Below are 18,629 nucleotides of genomic sequence, written 5' to 3'. Positions count from 1 at the left end.
AGTTGTATTGTACTGCTGGGTGTGGTCTTCTGGGGGCCCTAAGCAAAGTTTCCTTTGTGGGCCCTCTAACTGATCAGCAGCACCAACCTTCGCCATTCATCCATCCATCCATCCATCCATCCATCTTCTGTACCGCTTCTCCTCACTAGGGTCGCGGGGGTGCTGGAGCCTATCCCAGCTATCTTTGGGCAGTAGGCGGGGGACACCCTGAACTGGTTGCCAGCCAATGCCATTCATACAATACAATGCAATACAACACAACTTTATTTATATAGCGCATTTCACAACAGCCGGAGATGTAACAAAGCGCTTTCCAGTTAAAGATGTCCAATATTAGTCCCACAATGGGGAAATTTGCATGGTTACAGCAGCAAAGATATAGATCACAAAGAGACGGCGGCGTAATGTAGCCGTTAATGTATAACATAGGCCGCAAACATTAAGAAAAAGCAAACCTATGCGAATTTACAGTATATACAAATACACACACATGAGTCTAAAGCCCATCATGTCAATGTTGCTGTCATGATCCGCGTCAGGCATGACAGGGGTTTTTGTATTGTTTTCGTGTCATGCGGTTTTGTTATTGTTTTCGTCACCTCCCTGCCATGTGCACTTTGTTTTTGTTTTGGTCAGCTGTGATAGCGCCTCCCCTCAGCACTCGTCCTCACCAGCCACGCACCTGTTCCCCGTTACCCTCATCACACACCTGTTTCCCCATCTGCTCCCCTGATCACTCGGACTATTTAAGCTTCCCATACCGACAACGCAGTGTCGGGTCATTGCCGCACTTTCCGGACTTCCACGACCACGTATGTTACTGTCAAGTTCATGCTCTCGTTCCCGTTACGTCCCTCAGCGTTTTGCCCCGGCTTCTGTTCCTCGTCCTCCTTTTCTGTTAGTCACGTTCTGGTTGCCCTTGTTCCCTAGCCCCATGCCACGTTGTTTGTCCTTGTTTGTTTCAGTTAATAAATTCCCTTCACGTTACTCACCTCTCTGCCTCCTCGCCTTTTGGGTCCACCCCCTCCTCGCCGTAAGGCGAACCGCGACAGAATGACCCGACCGAGAAAGAAGGACCCAGCGAGGGGCTCGCGGCGGCGTCATGGACACCACCGCACGGACAACCTCCCTCAACCTGCCGATCACCTCAGCGCCACGTCTGCTACACTCCCCTCGTCTCCAGGTTACGTCATCGATGGTTTACCCGTCATTCCACCCCATCTGATCATCGACTCGGATCACGAGGACGATCTCGAGTATTTCTACCGTCTTCCAGACGCCCAGCGCAACCCGGACTCAATCAGTGACCAGATTTCTGAACTTCAGGCCCACCTTGCTAAACTGGAAGCTCGCATGGCCCAGAAAGAGGAGGAGCTGCTGACTGTACTGGCAAGGAGGGAGGAGGAGAACCTCGCCCAGAAGAGGACCCGGGAACTGGAAGCTCAGATCTCGGAGCTGCAGGAGGATCTGGAAGCGGAAAGACAGGCTCGCAACAAGGCAGATGAGGGGCGCAGAGACCTTGGAGAGGAGCTGGAAGCTCTCAAGATTGAGTTGGAGGACGTTTTAGACTCAACTGCAGCACAGCAAGAGCTACAGGTCAAATTTGGAGAGAGCGAACAGCAGAGGCGGGAGATGGCTGACAAGTTGGCCAAGATGCAGTCGGAGCTGGACAATACCAAAAGTCTGCTGACTGAAGCCGAGGGCAGAAACATCAAAGTCAGCCAAGACCTGTGTTCAATGGAGTCACAGCTGCAGGATGCACAGGAATTGCTTCAAGAGGAGACCCGCCAAAAGCTGAGCCTCTCCACTCGCTTGCGGCAGCAGGAGGATGAGCGGAACGCTCTGCGGAAGATGCTGGCTGAGGCAGAGGAGGGCAAGAGGAACGCGGAGAAGCAGGTCTCCTCACTTCAAGCCCAGCTGATCGACATGAAGAGGGCTGACGCTGATCAGGTCCCCCGTCGTGGCTGCGCCCGGCCTGAATGCTGCGCCCGGCCCGCAATCACCTCCACGTCAGCTGCAGCAACCCATGTCGCCGCCACGTCAGCTGCGCAGACCATGCCGCCTCCACGTCAGCTGCAGCAATCTACGCCGCTTCCTCACCAGCTGCAACCTCCAGAGTCCTGTACCGGCTCCTCACCAGCGGCCGAGCCCCCTTCCGGCGCCTCGGCCGAGTCCCAAGTACCCGATCCAGCGGAGCACGCTGTGTGTCCGTTTCAAGTCCAGGTTCAGGCGGAGCACTCCCTGCGTCCGTCCCAAGTTCACGTCCCGGCGGAGCACGTCCTGCGTCCGCCTCAAGCTCATGTCCCGGCGGAGCACGTCCTGCGTCCGTCTCAAGGTCAAGTCCACGTTCAGGCGTAGCACGTCCTGCGTCCGTCTCAAGATCAAGTTCACGTTCAGACGGAGCACATCCCGCATCCGTCCCAAGTTCACGTCCCGGCGGAGCACGTCCTGCGTCCGCCTCAAGCTTATGTCCCGACGGAGCACGTCCTGCGCCCGCCTCAAGTCCATGTTCAGGCGGAGCACTCCCTGCGTCCGTCCCAAGTTCACGTCCCGGCGGAGCACGTCCTGCGTCCGCCTCAAGCTCATGTCCCGGCGGAGCACGTCCTGCGTCCGTCTCAAGGTCAAGTCCACGTTCAGGCGGAGCACGTCCTGCGTCCGTCTCAAGATCAAGTCCACGTTCAGGCGGAGCACGTCCTGCGTCCGTCTCAAGATCAAGTCCACGTTCAGGCGGAGCACTCCCTGCATCCGTCCCAAGTTCACGTCCCAGCGGAGCACGTCCTGCGTCCGCCTCAAGCTCTTGTCCCGGCGGAGCACGTCCTGCGCCCGCCTCAAGTCCACGTTCAGGCGGAGCACTCCCTGCGTCCGTCCCAAGTTCACGTCCCGGCAGAGCACGTCCTGCGTCCGCCTCAAGCTCATGTCCCGGCGGAGCACGTCCTGCACCCGTCGCAAGTTCCTGTCTCGTCGACGCTCGACGACCAGCCGCCGATCCACGTTCCTGTCTCGGCGGGGCTCGACGGCCAGCCGCCGCTCCACGTTCCTGTCTCGGCAACGCTCGACGACCTGCCGCCGATCCACGTTCCGGTCTCATCGACGCTCGATGACCAGCCGCCGCTCCACGTCCCTGACTCGGCGGGGCTGGACGACCAGCCGTCGCTCCAAGTTCCTGTCTCGGCTGCGCCCGGTCCGCCGCCGCTCCAAGCCTCTGCCTCGGCTGAGCCCCTCGACCCGCCGCCGCTTCTCGTCCTAGCCTCGGCGGCGCACTCGATGAGGCGATCTGGGCCTCCCGGACGTCCGCCTGAATGGCCACAGTCGGACTCCCTGGTTTGGCCTCCCGGACGCCCGCCCGAATGGCCACGACTGGACTTGCGGGTTCGGCCACCCGGACGGCCGCCTGAATGGCCACGAAAGGACGCGCTGGTCTGGCCTCCCGGACATCCGCCAGACCGGCTTCGATCACGGGTCGTTGACCCACCGCCCGACCCCTTCCGCCCACCCTCGTTTTTGGACATGGTTTTTCTTTTTGTTCTTTTTGTGGGACGTCTGGAATCCGTCCCTTAAGGGGGGGGTACTGTCATGATCCGCGTCAGGCATGACAGGGGTTTTTGTATTGTTTTCGTGTCATGCGGTTTTGTTATTGTTTTCGTCACCTCCCTGCCATGTGCACTTTGTTTTTGTTTTGGTCAGCTGTGATAGCGCCTCCCCTCAGCACTCGTCCTCACCAGCCACGCACCTGTTCCCCGTTACCCTCATCACACACCTGTTTCCCCATCTGCTCCCCTGATCACTCGGACTATTTAAGCTTCCCATACCGACAACGCAGTGTCGGGTCATTGCCGCACTTTCCGGACTTCCACGACCACGTATGTTACTGTCAAGTTCATGCTCTCGTTCCCGTTACGTCCCTCAGCGTTTTGCCCCGGCTTCTGTTCCTCGTCCTCCTTTTCTGTTAGTCACGTTCTGGTTGCCCTTGTTCCCTAGCCCCATGCCACGTTGTTTGTCCTTGTTTGTTTCAGTTAATAAATTCCCTTCACGTTACTCACCTCTCTGCCTCCTCGCCTTTTGGGTCCACCTCCTCCTCGCCGTAAGGCGAACCGTGACAGATGCAATACAATTGTATTTATATGGCACATTTCACACCAGCTGGAGCTGTAACAGCACTTTCCATATGCCGTCATATAAATTAGTAGGTAATTAGAACACAAATTAAAACACATAAACACATTTACAATAGATACCAGAAGAACAGCGACAGTCTCAGATTAATTTTTATGCACTAACGAAGTAGTTCCAACCTAATGTTAGATAAGAGTGACAATTAATGCATTTATGAATTATATGATAAACTAGAGAATGCAATTTCTGAGGAGCTGAAGCCATCTAGGTGGAAGGATGTGGAATGATATTAAATGATTTTGAATCATAGAGAATGAAATTGAATGAGTTTGAATCGTAGAAAATAGAATTGAATGAGAATGTGGAATGATAGTGAATGATGGAAGGTGGAGGGATGTTGAATGATAGTAAATGATGTTGAATGACACTAAATGGAATTAAATTGAAGCCTGAATGGCGTGAATTTTACGAATTGATTGAAGTTGGAACGGTGAAAATCGGATGAAAAATGGGGAAGCTGTAGCGTGTCGAAGAAGTGGGCGGGGGTGGCGGCGCTGTTAAAGTAAATCCAAGATAAACCCCACCAAGGGTAAGTTGAATGAGCTAATGTTTAGAATGGAGGTAAAGGGCGGCGGGGGGTTAATTTGTGGGGGGTGGAATGGGGGGGTTAAATTGAAGCCGGAATGTCGTGAATTTTACGAATTGATTGAAGTTGGAACGGTGAGAATCGGATGAAAAATGGGGAAGCTCTAGCGTGTAGAAAGAGTGCAATTGGGAATGGATAAATGGATGAATTTTTGAAGGGTGAATGAGGTGAAAGTGTGAAGGGAGATACTGGAATGTGAAATGAATGACCTCAATGGGTTAATTTTTAATTTTGAAGCATTTAATAGTGAAATGTTGAAGCTCCCTTTGGAAATGAATGGGATTTTGGGGGGTTAATAAAGTGTAATGATGAATTATGGGAAATAGGTGAAGACATGAAAAATACAAGCACGCTTCGCGTGAATTTTTGGAATAGAAAGAAGTTAGAACGGTGAAAATCGGATGAAAACTGTGGAAGTAGTTACGCGCCCAAAAAAGGCGAGGAAAAAATGGTTTTGAATTATAGTCACTGAAATTGAATGATTTTGAATCATAGTGAATGGTATTGAATGATTTAGAATCATAGTGAATAAAATTTAATGATATTTAATTATAATGCATCAAATTGAATAATTGTGAATAATATTGAATGATTTTGAATACTAGTGAATAACACTGAATGATTTTGAATCATAAACAATGAAATGAAATGATTTTGAATGATAGTGAATTATATTGAATGATTTTCAATCATACTGAATGAAATTGAATATTAAATCAAAGTGAATAATATTGAATGATGTTGAATCATAGTGGATGAAAATGATTTTGAATCAAAGTGAATAAAATTGAATGATATTGAATATAGTGCATGAACTTGAATGATCGCGAATAATATTGAATGATTTTGAATCGTAGTGAATAAAATTTAATGATATTTAATTATAATGCATCAAATTGAATAATTGTGAATAATATTGAATGATTTTGAATACTAGTGAATAACAATGAATGATTATGAATCATAAAGAATGCAATTGAATGATGGTGAATAATATTGAATGATTTTGAATTATAGTGAATGAAATTGAATATTAAATCAAAGTGAATAAAATTGAATGATGTTGAATCATAGTGAATGAAAATTAACGATTTTGAATAGAAGTGAATAATCTTGAGTGATTTTGAATCATATGGTATGAAATTTAATGATTTTGAATCATAGTGAATAAAATTGAATGATATAGAATTATAATGCATCAATTTAAATCATTGTGAATAATGATTGATTTTGAATCATAGTGAATAACATTGAATGATTTTTAATCATAGGTCATGAAATTGAATGATTTTAAATGGTAGTGAATAATGTTGAAAAGTTTTGAATCAGCGAATGAAATTGAATTATATTAAAACAGTGAATAAAATTGAAAGATGTTGAATCATAGTGAATGAAATTGAATGATTTTAAATGAAAGTGATTAATCATGAAAGATTTTGAATCATATTGAATGATTTTGAATTATAGTGAATAATATTAAATTATATTGAATGATAGTGAATGAAATTGAATGATTAAAATGATAGTGAATAATATTGAATAATTTTAAATCATAGTGAATAAAGTTGAACGATATTAAAAGTGAATAATGTGAATGATTTTGAATCATAGTGAATATAACCGCCCCCCCCCCTGCATCGAAGGCGTGTGTGTGGAGAGGGTCCACACGTTCAAGTTCCTGGGAGTACAGATGTCCGATGACCTTTCTTGGACACACAACACCACAGCAGTGGTAAAGAAGGTCCACCAGCGTCTGCACTTCCTGAGAGTCCTCAGGAAATTCAACCTGGACAGGAAGCTGCTGCTGGCCTTCTACCACTCGTCCATCGAGAGCCTGCTGACGTATTGTGTCTCCACCTGGTACAGCGGCTGCACTGAGGCGGACAGAGTGAGGCTCCTGAGGACGGTTAAAACAGCGCAAAGGATTATTGGCTGCCCTCTCCCCTCACTGTTGGACATCTACACCGCCCGGTGCCTCAGCAGGGCTCTCAATATCGTCAAAGACAATACCCACCCAAACTCACACCTGTTCGACCTGATGCCCTCTGGCAGGCGCTACAGGTGCATCAAATCAAGGACCAATGGACTGAGAAACAGTTTTTTTTCCAAGAGCCATCTCCATTCTAAACTCTCACACACACACACGACCACCCTTACCCTGCAGAACAGCAACGTGATGTGTTTTTATATATCCTATTCAGTATTATTTTCCATTGCACTAACTATTCTCTTATCTAATTTATATATTTATCTGAATTATTGTTGTATTGCACTGGAGAGGGGATCTCTCTAATCTTGTTGCACACTTGAGTACAATGACAATAAAGGGATTTCTGATTCTGATTCTGATAATTGAATACTGAATGACATCAAATTATTTTTAAATGGAAGTGAATAACATTGAACAACTTTGAATGATACTGAATGACATTAAATAATTTTGAATTATCATCACATTTTTGCCATTGGAAATGAATGGGGAATTTTGGTGGAAAATTTGGAAAGAGATCTGTACTGTTGGGTACCTTTTATATCAGTGTGGGGGTGAAACGATGGTCTCAGCGTTGCTGGTCGAAAATTGGAGAAGTAAATACATTCCCAAATTTTTGCCATTAGAAATGAATGGGGAATATTAGTGGAAAATTTGGTTGCAAATTTCAAAAGAGACCCATACAGTTGGGTACCTTTTTATCAGTGTGGGGGTGAAATGATGGTCACGGCAATGCTGGATGAAAATTGGAGAAGTAAACGCATTCCCAAATTTTTGCCATTAGAAATTGTTGGAGTTGGGTCACCGTGGAAATGAGAAGTAGTTAGTAAATCCACCTTTAAAAGCCAAACTTACTCCAATGCGTGTTCGTTTTTTTGTACTCAAGAAGAAAAGGGTCAAATAAAGACTCAACAACTGATTAGAGTTCCGATATTTAGTTTCTTCAATTTCTGGAGTTCAGGAAATAGTACAAAGACAGATATCTGGGCAGCTTTTTCTTATCTCACGAGAAAACTGCACTCGGGCGAGCACAGTCGAAAAATGCGCGCCATCTTTCAGCCCAGCTTCAGTTTTTATAGGAGTTTTTTATGTCAAGGGTAATGTGTTGAATCGGTCGTTCTCGCTCCCTCCCACGGCACGGGTCCACGTCCAAGGGAAGGTCTTCACCAGGTTAGTCATCGTCTGGATAGTTGATGATGGTCGATTCCCGTCTGGTCCCGTAGACTGGCACGCCAAGGCTGGCCTTCTCCGGCGGGCCGTCCCTCCATCTCTCTCTCCGCTGGCATTCTTCTGTAATCTTGTCGGTGTGCATGTGTGCGTGTGTATGTGCAAGTGTATGTGTGTATGTGCATGTATAGGTGCAGGTGTATGTATATGTGCCTGTGTATGTCCCTGGGTATGTGGGTGTGTGTGCAGGTGTATGTATCCGTGTCTGTGTGCACGCGCGTGTATGTGCAGGTGCAGATGTCTGTGTGTGTGTATGTGCATGTGCTCCGATCTCCAATTGTTATGTCTTTCAGAATGTGTTTTTCTTTTGATAGCGTCTGTGTGAGTCCTGCAGTGCCCAATTTTGTATACAGTGAACCCCCGCTACTTCGCGGTTCACCTTTCGCGGGTTCAGTGCTTCGCGGGTCTAAAAAATATTCGGGAGCATTGTAGTTTCGGCGAGCGACACAAGGGGGCGCTGAAGCGGTTAGACGGCGGGCGTGCGCCGAAGAGGAGAGTGGACGAAGAAGAGAGTGGACGAAGAAGAACAGGTTCCCCCGGACACGATTGGTGGCGACGGACACGATCGGGGGCGACATTTTGCTTCGTTCGGGACCGTGCGTGAGCTCCGAAGGAGACCGGCCGGCGTGTGTGGCTGTCAAGCCGAAGAGAAACAACTTCCGCCCGGGCACTCGCGCGGCGACATTTTGCTTCGTTCGGGACCGTGCGTGAGCTTCGAAGGAGACCGGCCGGCGTGTGTGGCTGTCAAGCCGAAGAGAAACAACTTCCGCCCGGGCACTCGCGTGGCGACATTTTGCTTCGTTTGGGACCGTGCGTGAGCTCCGAAGGAGACCGGCCGGCGTGTGTGGCTCTCAAGCCGAAGAGAAACAACTTCCGCCCGGGCACCGGCGGAGCGCGAGGCTGTCAGTTATGAATGAATAAATGAATAAATAAATAAATGAAGAATGCCACCTTTCATTTCACTGTCATGATCCGTGCCTGTCATGCCGCGTGTGTTTTTGTTTTTTCAGCTGTGTGGGCGTTCCTCCAGCAATCGTCTCGCGCCATGCGGTCAGCTGCTGCGAGACGCGCCCACCAGCCCCGCACCGGATTCCCATTCACTCACTGATTACACTCACTATATAATCCACCTACACTGACTACCTGGCGTCGGATTGTTATCCTACTTGTGTCTGCGTTTGGAGAGTCCTGCTCAATCCTCCAGCTCTGCTGGAGGATCATAACATTCACAGGGCACACCGGACGGCGTACCAGCAGGTAAAAGTCGAAGTAATTAAATAAATACAAAAAGAAGTAATTGAATAAATACAAAAATAATGGCTGGGGAATAAAAAAATAATAAGTTTTAATAATAATTAGTTTTTTTGTTATAACATGAATTTCACTCTCCCTCTCTCTACCAGTATATATATATATATCTATATCTTTGCTGCTGTAACACTTCAAATTTCCCCATTGTGGGACTAATAAAGGACATCTTTATCTTTATCTTTATATATATATATATTTTTTTAAGCATTTTTGTGCCGCTACTTTGCACCTATATATATTTATATATATATATATATATATATATATATATATATATATATATATATATATATATATATATATAGGTGCGAAGTATATATATACACGGTAGGGCTGGGCGATATGACCTAAAATCAATATCGCGATAAATTGGGCAATTTTACCTCGATAACGATAAATGCACGATAAATTCCCCCTGAGGACCAAAATCAAAATAAATGCAGAAAATGCATATTAACTGCTTTTTTTTATTGACCAACTGGTACACATTACTTTCAATGAAAAATAGAAGTACAAAAATCATTTGAATAAACATTCAAAATAGCTTGCTTTGCATGACTTGAACAATGTCACAAAGAACAGGAAAAAAAGGGTACCTCTCACAAAATCTTTTCCTGCAAATAGATTGTGCCGAGATGGTGTAATGCCATTTGCAAATGCTTAGATTTGTGTAAAGGTATCTTGTAAACAATATAAATAATGCCATGTGCAAAGGCACTAGTCGCCTGTAAACAAAATGCTAAATAAAATGAAAAAAAAAAAAATCAATGGAATGCCAGTGCCAAACAAACGCGTGTGCTTCATCAGTAAAATGTGCCGTCTCGAGTACTCCGGTGCGCAGTCGCCACTTGTCGTCTATGTACTGCACATTTCAGGCTCAAACAGGGATGCATGTTGCGACTCGACCACAAGTCGGATGTGGATGCAAAATGCTCGACATGTCTCCGCTCCCGTCCCGATGTTGTCCATATCGGGAAGTGCTGTTTGCGGCAAATATTTTCGTACCTCTTGTCGGCTACGTTCCTGAGGCGTTTAAATCCTGTGCGCTCCACTGTAACTTCAGGAGCTCTATCTTTAGCTATGTGCTAGGCTATCCCGTCCACCACTGAGACGTTCTCTCGTATGGTTTCGCCTCCGTTAGTGGGCTGTTGTCACTTGTCCAACCTTGCTTCTCACTTTGAACTTTTAGCACAAGCTTCAAGTCAACAGCATGGTTGTGTTGTGGGTGGTGAAAAAGAAAAGGTTGGACGCGCTGTTTCAGGTGCTTACGACGCAGTTTGTAGTTTGTGTTCTTTTGCTCAAACATCGTCTTTATGGAACCCAAAACATTTCCAAACGACAGATGTCGAATTTCTTTTTGGGACAAGCGCGACAAGACCAATTTCAACTAACGTTACTTCGTCTTTAGCCGTGTCAGCCGCTTCTGAATTTGAATCGCCAGCTACGAACGCGTCTTGTGTTTACATTCTTCTACAGCGCCTGAGTCACGTGACTACATGCGCTGGAGCAGACCTAAAGAGGCATGAACATTGCCGCAGACAGAAAAGACTTTCCTTTTTCATTTTTTTTTTTAGACACCGAATTTACCGACATGGGCAAAATGATGTCGGTCATTCTAATAAATTTCGGTAACGGTAAATTTTCGGTTAATCGCCCAGCCCTAATACACGGTGTTTTTTTTTTTTTGAAGGTGCGACGCTACTTCGCGGATTTTCAGTTTTCGCGGGTGGTCTAAATTTAGCATGTGAGAATAATATAATAAATCAGTAAACATCAGGGCTACAATCCCAGTCATTCTTGTGACCCGTGCTTCTAGTTTCATTTGATAAATGCTTCTTGTTTCATCAATGTTTAAAATATTCAGTAAATATGCACCTGCTAACTTTCATTATCGACATTCTGTCCCGCATGTGTTTAAAATAATGCCAGTAATCGTAATAGAATCCTTCAATCCCCCTATCTTACCATGAAAATGAAAATGCAACCCCCCCTGTTGACCCCACCCTTAGTGGGGTCGATCCCAATCAAAGTTATATTAGACATCAAAAAGTAACAAATTAACTAGTGCCGTCCCGCGATTAAATTTCTTAACTAAATAATCGCAACACTACCATAATTAATTGCCCTCAATCACCTTTTTCAACTTGTTTGTGAAGCTTGTATCAGTCACTCGAATAATATATTGTAATTAACGTAGACCCACCAAATTTTACATCTATATCTATTTCAATTCTCAGACTGTTGTAAGAGCTTTCTTTGAAGATAATCTAGACAGTGGCATCCTCACACGCATTGCCCCCAGAAACAATTTTCCAACGTATACATTTAGTTTTGCTGATAATCACCACAATCCAGCAGTGTTGGTTCACAATAATGTCCGAATGATATCCAGCTAATATGGTACAATGTTAGAATTTGGCTTTGCAAGATGGGCAAATTATTCCTGAATTAAATAAAATTTAGTTCACTGAGTTCAAATATATAACTGTTTAGAGATTACAAATTAAGCCCAGAGCTAACGCTCCAATTTTGACCGTTTTTTTTTTTGACAAATCTTTAAAGCAACCCAAATGAAATAGTTACCATTTATGAAAAATAAAAAATAAAAAGTAAATAAGAATCCCAAAACCATAACAACGCAGAAACAAATGAACAAATTAAACCATTTTTTTACGGGAAGAATAGGTGCTCTCCAAGACATACATAGCTCCAAGACCGCTGCAGTCTTCACCTCCTATTGTCTCCCGAATGCCTCCGTCCACCTCCAGGCTGTGCCAACTCTGATTCTGTCAACTGGGGGAGGGTATACAGACAGTAAAACAACTGGGGGAGCTGTGGAGCAGAGCCCGAAATCAGTCGGGCCCCGTGTCCACATCCCCTCCGGCCGGCAGAGACGCACACAGAGCTACCTCTCCCGAGTGACCCGTCCTGTGAAATTTTGAAATTTAGTGATGTTCCCAAAACCGAAGAATTTGTAGTGGGTGTTGAAACATGATATCCTGATAGTGACGCGGAGTATTCAACAACTATGGGGCCTAGCTCTTTAGTATGAAGACGCGCATCGATCACTGTGATTTGTGGCTCGGCAAAAGTAAACAATTCATACCATTTCCGCTGCTCAGGGACCAGGCACGCATGCGAGGCATCGCTGGTAGACATAACAAAGATAAAGATAAAGATGTCCTTTATTAGTCCCACAATGGGGAAATTTGAGGTGTTACAGCAGCAAAGATATAGATCACACAGAGTCGGCGGCGTAATGTAGCCGTTAATGTATAACATTAGCAGCAGACATTCATAATAAGCATGCAAATATACACAGTATAAACGTATCTAAGTGTAAGGAAACACTCCTAATGCCTGTCCATTATACAGAGGGGGAAACACTGTAATGATAAAAACTACTGAATGATTGAAAATATTGCAATGATAAAAATATTGCAATGATAAAAGTACTGTAATGGTAAGAGGACTGAAATGATAGAAAAGTACTGCAATGGTAAAAGTACTGTAATAGTAAAAGTACTGCAACAATAGAAAAATACTGCAATGATAAAAGTACTGTAATAGTAAAAGTACCGCAATGATGGGAAATACTGCAATGATAAAAGTACTGCAATGATAAACGTACTGTAATAGTGAACGTCCTGCAATGGTAGAAATACTGCAGTGATAGAAGTACTGTAATAGGAATACTGTAATGGTAAACAAAATACATCATTGGTGTAGAAAAGGCTGCTCAGAGACTGAGACACCGGCTCCTTTAAGAGGGCGGAGTTTAGTGCTCCAACTCACGTAGCGTGGGCGTGCGTGTGCATATATAGGAAGGAGGGAGTGGCGAGAATCGTGTCAGTCTGTCTATCGAGCTAAGTTTGAGTTGTAGTCCAGATTTTTCCTGCTTTGAGTTGTGCGTGAGACAAGTAAGTTACAGCATTAATAACACTGTTTGTTTGTCTGTACAATCCACGTTTCACTGCTAATTGGTAACATGCAATGTTCAATGTTTATTATTTTCCTTTTAGAACCACACGAATAGAGCGTTTGAAGCATCAAGAAATGTGTACTTTGACTGCAACTTTATTAAAAGACGAGAAAGACCATATCCTCATTATTGGAGTTCTAACCGGACTCGCAACAGCGATTTGCATACTCCTCCCAGCACTAGTCAGTTACATATTTTTCAATCGGTCAATATTTAAGTACACCATTGGCTGAAAGTACAGTAGTAGTGTATATTGCATCCTAAAATTGCACAATTGCACTAATGCCCTCCCGTTTGTAGGCCTGACCCAATGTTCTTGTTAAAAAGTCTGACAGCAGTCGGCAGGAAGGAGCGGCGAAATCTCTCTTTGGTACAGCGAGGGTGTAACAGTCTATCACTGAAGGAGCTGTGGAGTGTTCTAAGAGTGTCATTGAGTGGGTGGGCTGGGTTGTCCAGCATTGATGACAGTTTTGGCGTCATCCTCCTGCCCCCCACTGAGTCCACAGAGTCCAGGGAGCAGTCCAGGACAGAGCTGGCCCTCCTCACTAGTTTGTCCAGTCTCTTTTTGTCCCGGCCCGAGATGCCTCCTGCCCAGGAGACCACTCCATAGAAGATTACTGATGAAACCACCGAGTCATAGAAGTTCCTGAGGAGTGTTCCCCGAACGTCAAAGGACCTCAGCCTCCTGACTAGGAAGAGTCTGCTCTGACCCTTCCTATAGAGAGCGTCTGTGTTGTCGCTCCAGTCCAGTTTATTGTTCAGATGAACACCCAGGTACTTGTAAATTGAGACCCTCTCAACGTCTGTTACCTGGATATTCACTGGTGCAAGTGGAGAGTGCCGACGCTTGCAGAAATCCACCACCAGCTCTTTGGATTTCCCAGCGTTGATTTGGAGGCGGTTCTGCTGACACCAGTCCACGAACCCCTGCCTAACCCCTCTGTACTCCCGATCGTCACCGTCAGTGATGAGGCCGACAATCGCAGAGTCATCAGAGAACTTCTGCAGGTGACAGGTTGTGGAATTGTATTTGTAGTCCGAGGTGTAGAGGGTGAACAGGAAGGGAGCCAGAACAGTTATACAAATATATAATCCTAATGCAAGATGTACTCCTGACTAAATTTGGATGAATGCATTTTGATAAACCAAATCATATGTGCGATCATATGTACAGTGTACAATGTACTGGGTCAATTGGTGAATTGAATGGGTGGAGGTTGCTACACCACTCAGACCAGAGCAGGAACAGGGCATACCCACCGCAGGAGGATGGAGAACCAGGTTTCAGAGCTGCCCTCAGATGTTTCAGTTCAGCCACTGGAATGGAGGAGAGCACCACATATGCTCCCCCCAACGGATGTGCACAGTCAAGTTCAGTCCCATCTGGAAATGCCACTCGAATTCCAATGTTCGTTCAGTCAATGGCAGTGACTCAGGCAACCTTGAGAGTCCAACAAGGAGGATAGTGTTGTTGCTCACTGGGAGATGCGGAAGGAGCTCACAGCTCGCCCCAGTATCCAGCACCATCGAAAACTTGTCCATCCACCGTCCCCGGAATGCAGGGACCTGCCAGTCCTCGAACGCTGAAGCTCCGTGTGTCATGGTCCGTTTCCGTCATGTCTTGTTTTTGTTTATGTTTGTTTAGCGGGCGTGTGGGCGTTCCCTTCCAGCGCGTGTCGTGTTGGCTGGAGAGACGCGCCCACCAGCCACGCACCTTTTACTCCTTGACTCCTTGATCACCTCGCTGCGGGAGAGACGCGCTCACCAGCCACGCACCTGATACTCGTTGAATCATTTAATTACCTTCACTACTTAAACGCCCGGCGCTGACTACTCGGCGTCGGTGCATTGCCCTTTTCTTCGATGTCACTATTGCTCTTTGTTCATCGTCCATGTTCATCGTTCATGTTTCCTTGTCACGGTCGCTTATCCCTGGTTCCGGTCCCTGTGTCATAGTCCTGTTTAGTGCTGCCCAGCCGCGTTTTGTTAGTCGTCGTTGTTTTGCACTTTGTCACGTTTGTATGTTCCAAGTACCTAGTTTGCCTTTCGGTTTGGTTTTGTTAATTAAATTCCCTTTAAGTTACCCTTGCCTTGGCTTCCCTGCATTTTGTGTCCTCCTCTACCTCCACCCGCCGATCCTAACACCGTGGCCCCCTGTCATGGAATGGGGTACCAGCGGGTTGGTGTCAAGAGTGCGTTGGGAGTGGGTAACGGTGGCGCCCCCTGCGCTGGTGGAGCTCTTTGCGACAGGAATGGCACCGGACCAGAGGATGGCAGATTCCAGGAAGTGGCTCGGTACGGACAGCTCATCACCCAGTGACCCCACACCCCGCAGCAAGCGCACACCCCATTCACAACCCCTGTCTATAACCACCCCTACCTCTGTTACCGCAATCCCGACCTCATTGCCCGGCCTGGTACGGACAGCCAGTCTGCTGTGGCGCCGCGTCACCCGAACCTTGCCTAGGAGCAGCGGAAGTGGAAGGAGCAGGTCCAATGGGAGCCGCATGCGTCGGCTGCTGCCTTAGCTGCCCCCCCCCCTTTTTTTTTTTTTTTTAATATTTTTATCTCTCTTGGCATCCTAAACCTGCAAGTACAACAATTTGTAGTAACGCTCCTTAATCCAATTCCATGTTTTTCTTTTCTGAAAATGTGTTCTACTCAGACTGATTAGCATTTTTTTATTGATGGACTGTTTCACATGATGTCCGTAACCGGAAGGACACGCCCTGAGGACGGCCAACTGGAACAGCTGTGTAATGACGATATTATTGGATGGGTCACTGCCGGAAGTCTCACTCCATTCACGTCTCGCCCTGGCCACATAGACCAAGCCTGTCTCCCCCTTCCCCACCTGAAAGACACAGCAACATCGGCCCCAACGGGGCCAGAAATATCTGATGCACGGCACGGCCAACCTCACCTGAGGTGTCCCCATTCATCTGGTGACTGTCATGCTGATCTGTAGGTTTGGCCTCGGCCTCAAGTAAGGACAGTTCCTGACAAGTAAATTTTGTCCCGAATGTAACTCTGGCATCCCCCTACGGAGAACCTACCCTTGCGTTAAGTGAGTAATTTTTCATAAGAAACAGCGCCACCGCCCCCTTAATTGAAATTAACTTCAAGTATTATGGAGTCTAAACAATACAACAAACTTTTGCCCTATCCTGGACTGTGTGTATGTTATCTAGTCGCGCACCCAATGTGAATAATAATAAAACCTGCGGGGCACATGAGCAGGCTAAAGAAACAACTATATCTTAATCTGTTTTTGTGGACCCTAAATCACAATATCTCATATCTCCCTCCTTGTTGAGGAGAACCTCCGGGATGGGCGTGATGAGGCGCTATTTGAAGCGTTCTCCGGCCTTCTGGTCACATGTCACCTCAAACCTGTGGAGAGAACTGGAGGAATGGCACTTGCAAGCGAGAAGGGGTAAATTACCTCTAAAGGAATATAAGAGTTTGAGCTTAACATAGTTCATGGTATGTTGCTGCATCCTGTGTGTGGGGGTGTGAGACTGTGGAATGCTGGGCGTGTGACTGGTGGAGCGGAACAGAGTAGGGGGTGCGAGAATGTGCAAGAATGGAATGTTTCAGGACAGACGGTGATAGCCGCAAGGAGGGGGCGAAGACGAGATAACTCAAGCCACAACCAGGAAGAGCCACCACGTGATTCAGCAGGGGAAGAAAGACCAATAAGAGCAAGCTAAAGTTAACTGCAGGATACACATAGCCAATAGAATCATGCCAGGATGCCTTTGTTGCTGTGCCATTTGCATATTGTATAGTATGAATCATTACTGGGCAACTCGGATGTAGAGAATGTCTGCTGGTGGCAAGAGAGGTGTAGAGTTGTATTGAGAGGGACCCGAGACCCAGGTGCACATGTAATCAATCTGTGTATTAGGAATAAATCCACTCGTGCGTGAAAATGCCGGCTTCCTGATACCTTTCTATTGCAGAACGAGCGCGCATATTGTTGGATGAGTGAGAGTTGGGTAAGGTCACAAATGGGAGTCAGATTGCTAATTTGAGTTTACATTGATTTAAAATTAAATTCCAACATTGATTTAAAATTAAATTCCAACATTGATTTAAAACTAAATTCCAACACCTCCCTTCTGAAACTTTCAGTTTTGCATAAATTTTGTTTATAACGTCAATCAATCATTCACTTGATGCTTGAATTTAATTAGTCCAATCTGTCTCCAAAAACAATTTGAAAATCAGTACTTGGGAGTGCAATAGGGATTCAGGTTGATCAGGCCTGTCCGCCCATTACATTCGACGTGCTGTTAGGGCTTGCCGGTGCCCTCAATCAGGTTTCTTTCCTGAGGTCCGTCCCTTAAACATTCACTCAAACCACATATACATACAAACACTTTTTCTTTCACACTTTCATTCACCAAAAAGATACTTCCCAATTCCACACAGAGACCCATTTCTCGGCCCGTCCGCCTTGATTTCCCTGAGATTTATGATGGCAAATCCTTAATTTTGCCTCAATTCAGCCAGTGTATGCCAAAGTTTACAACTGTGGGTCTCTTGATTTTCCCATTCAGTCCCCGTGATGTCGTTTGTTCTGTTCCTCCTGGACGTAGCTGACGATCCTGCACCTGTGACGTCAAAACACCTCATAGATGGATGTTAGCAGTCTGGTATTTATGGAATGCTGTCATGTCAGGGTTCGCGTCATACAGTCATAAAACGTCTGTCGTCTACCTTTGTCACATTTAATACACATCAGTTAATAAATCATCTACAGAACTATTTAATCCGTTATATTTGGTAAACCAATCTCCAATTGCTAGATATTTCCCATTCTAAGGATTTTTTTTCAACATGAACCTAGAATATTTCAATTAAAACCTATCCCAAAACCATAATCTTTTTGCTTAAAAATCTAAATTTTAGTAAGACTGGTGCTGTTCTGCTGTTCTTCAAGTGTCTCTTGTATGTTTTAATTACTTTATTACCTTATATGGAAAGTGAAATGCGCTCTATCAATTAAGTTGTATATTCTTTATGTCCAAAAAATGTTTAAATCCCAACTCGCCCGCACACACAAAGAGTGAGAGAAAAAGAGAGAGAGAGAGAGAGAGAACATGAGAGAGTTAGGGGCAGGGAAATCGAAAAGGGGCTTAATGCTTTGAGTTGATGTTTAGATGCACGCTTCCGAGCAAAGACGTTCGTTTTCTATAGGACTAATGAATTCTACAAATTTAAATTTATGTCACTAAAAAGTCCTTAACAGCGGGTGACACATCAATCTTGCAAGGAACCTGCAGTATGACGTCACTTTGACCCAATCAAGGCTCATATTTTCATATGGGGAACACAAATTCCTTTATTGCCCT

The 18,629-nt window shown here is 45.6% G+C and overlaps 1 protein-coding gene across 1 annotated transcript in view; it reads left to right on the top strand.

The window, feature by feature from the left end:
* The first annotated feature begins 248 nt into the window (after positions 1-248).
* LOC148323086 (uncharacterized) overlaps positions 249-18,629 on the top strand; it is a 33,242-nt gene continuing 14,861 nt past the window's right edge. The window contains exons 1-2 of the mRNA XM_088316065.1: positions 249-2,335; positions 2,381-2,814. Coding sequence (XP_088172191.1) covers positions 1,054-2,335; positions 2,381-2,814 — 1,716 coding nt within the window. The 5' untranslated portion in view covers positions 249-1,053. The remainder of the gene's footprint in view (positions 2,336-2,380; positions 2,815-18,629) is intronic.

This window comes from Idiotropiscis lumnitzeri, chromosome 15 (assembly GCF_059441095.1).
Source record: "Idiotropiscis lumnitzeri isolate Australia: NSW breed Sydney's pygmy pipehorse chromosome 15, RoL_Ilum_1.0, whole genome shotgun sequence".
NCBI lineage: Eukaryota > Metazoa > Chordata > Actinopteri > Syngnathiformes > Syngnathidae > Idiotropiscis > Idiotropiscis lumnitzeri.
The sequence above is the reverse complement of the archived record's forward strand: the minus strand, read 5'-3'. Positions and strand labels throughout refer to the sequence as shown.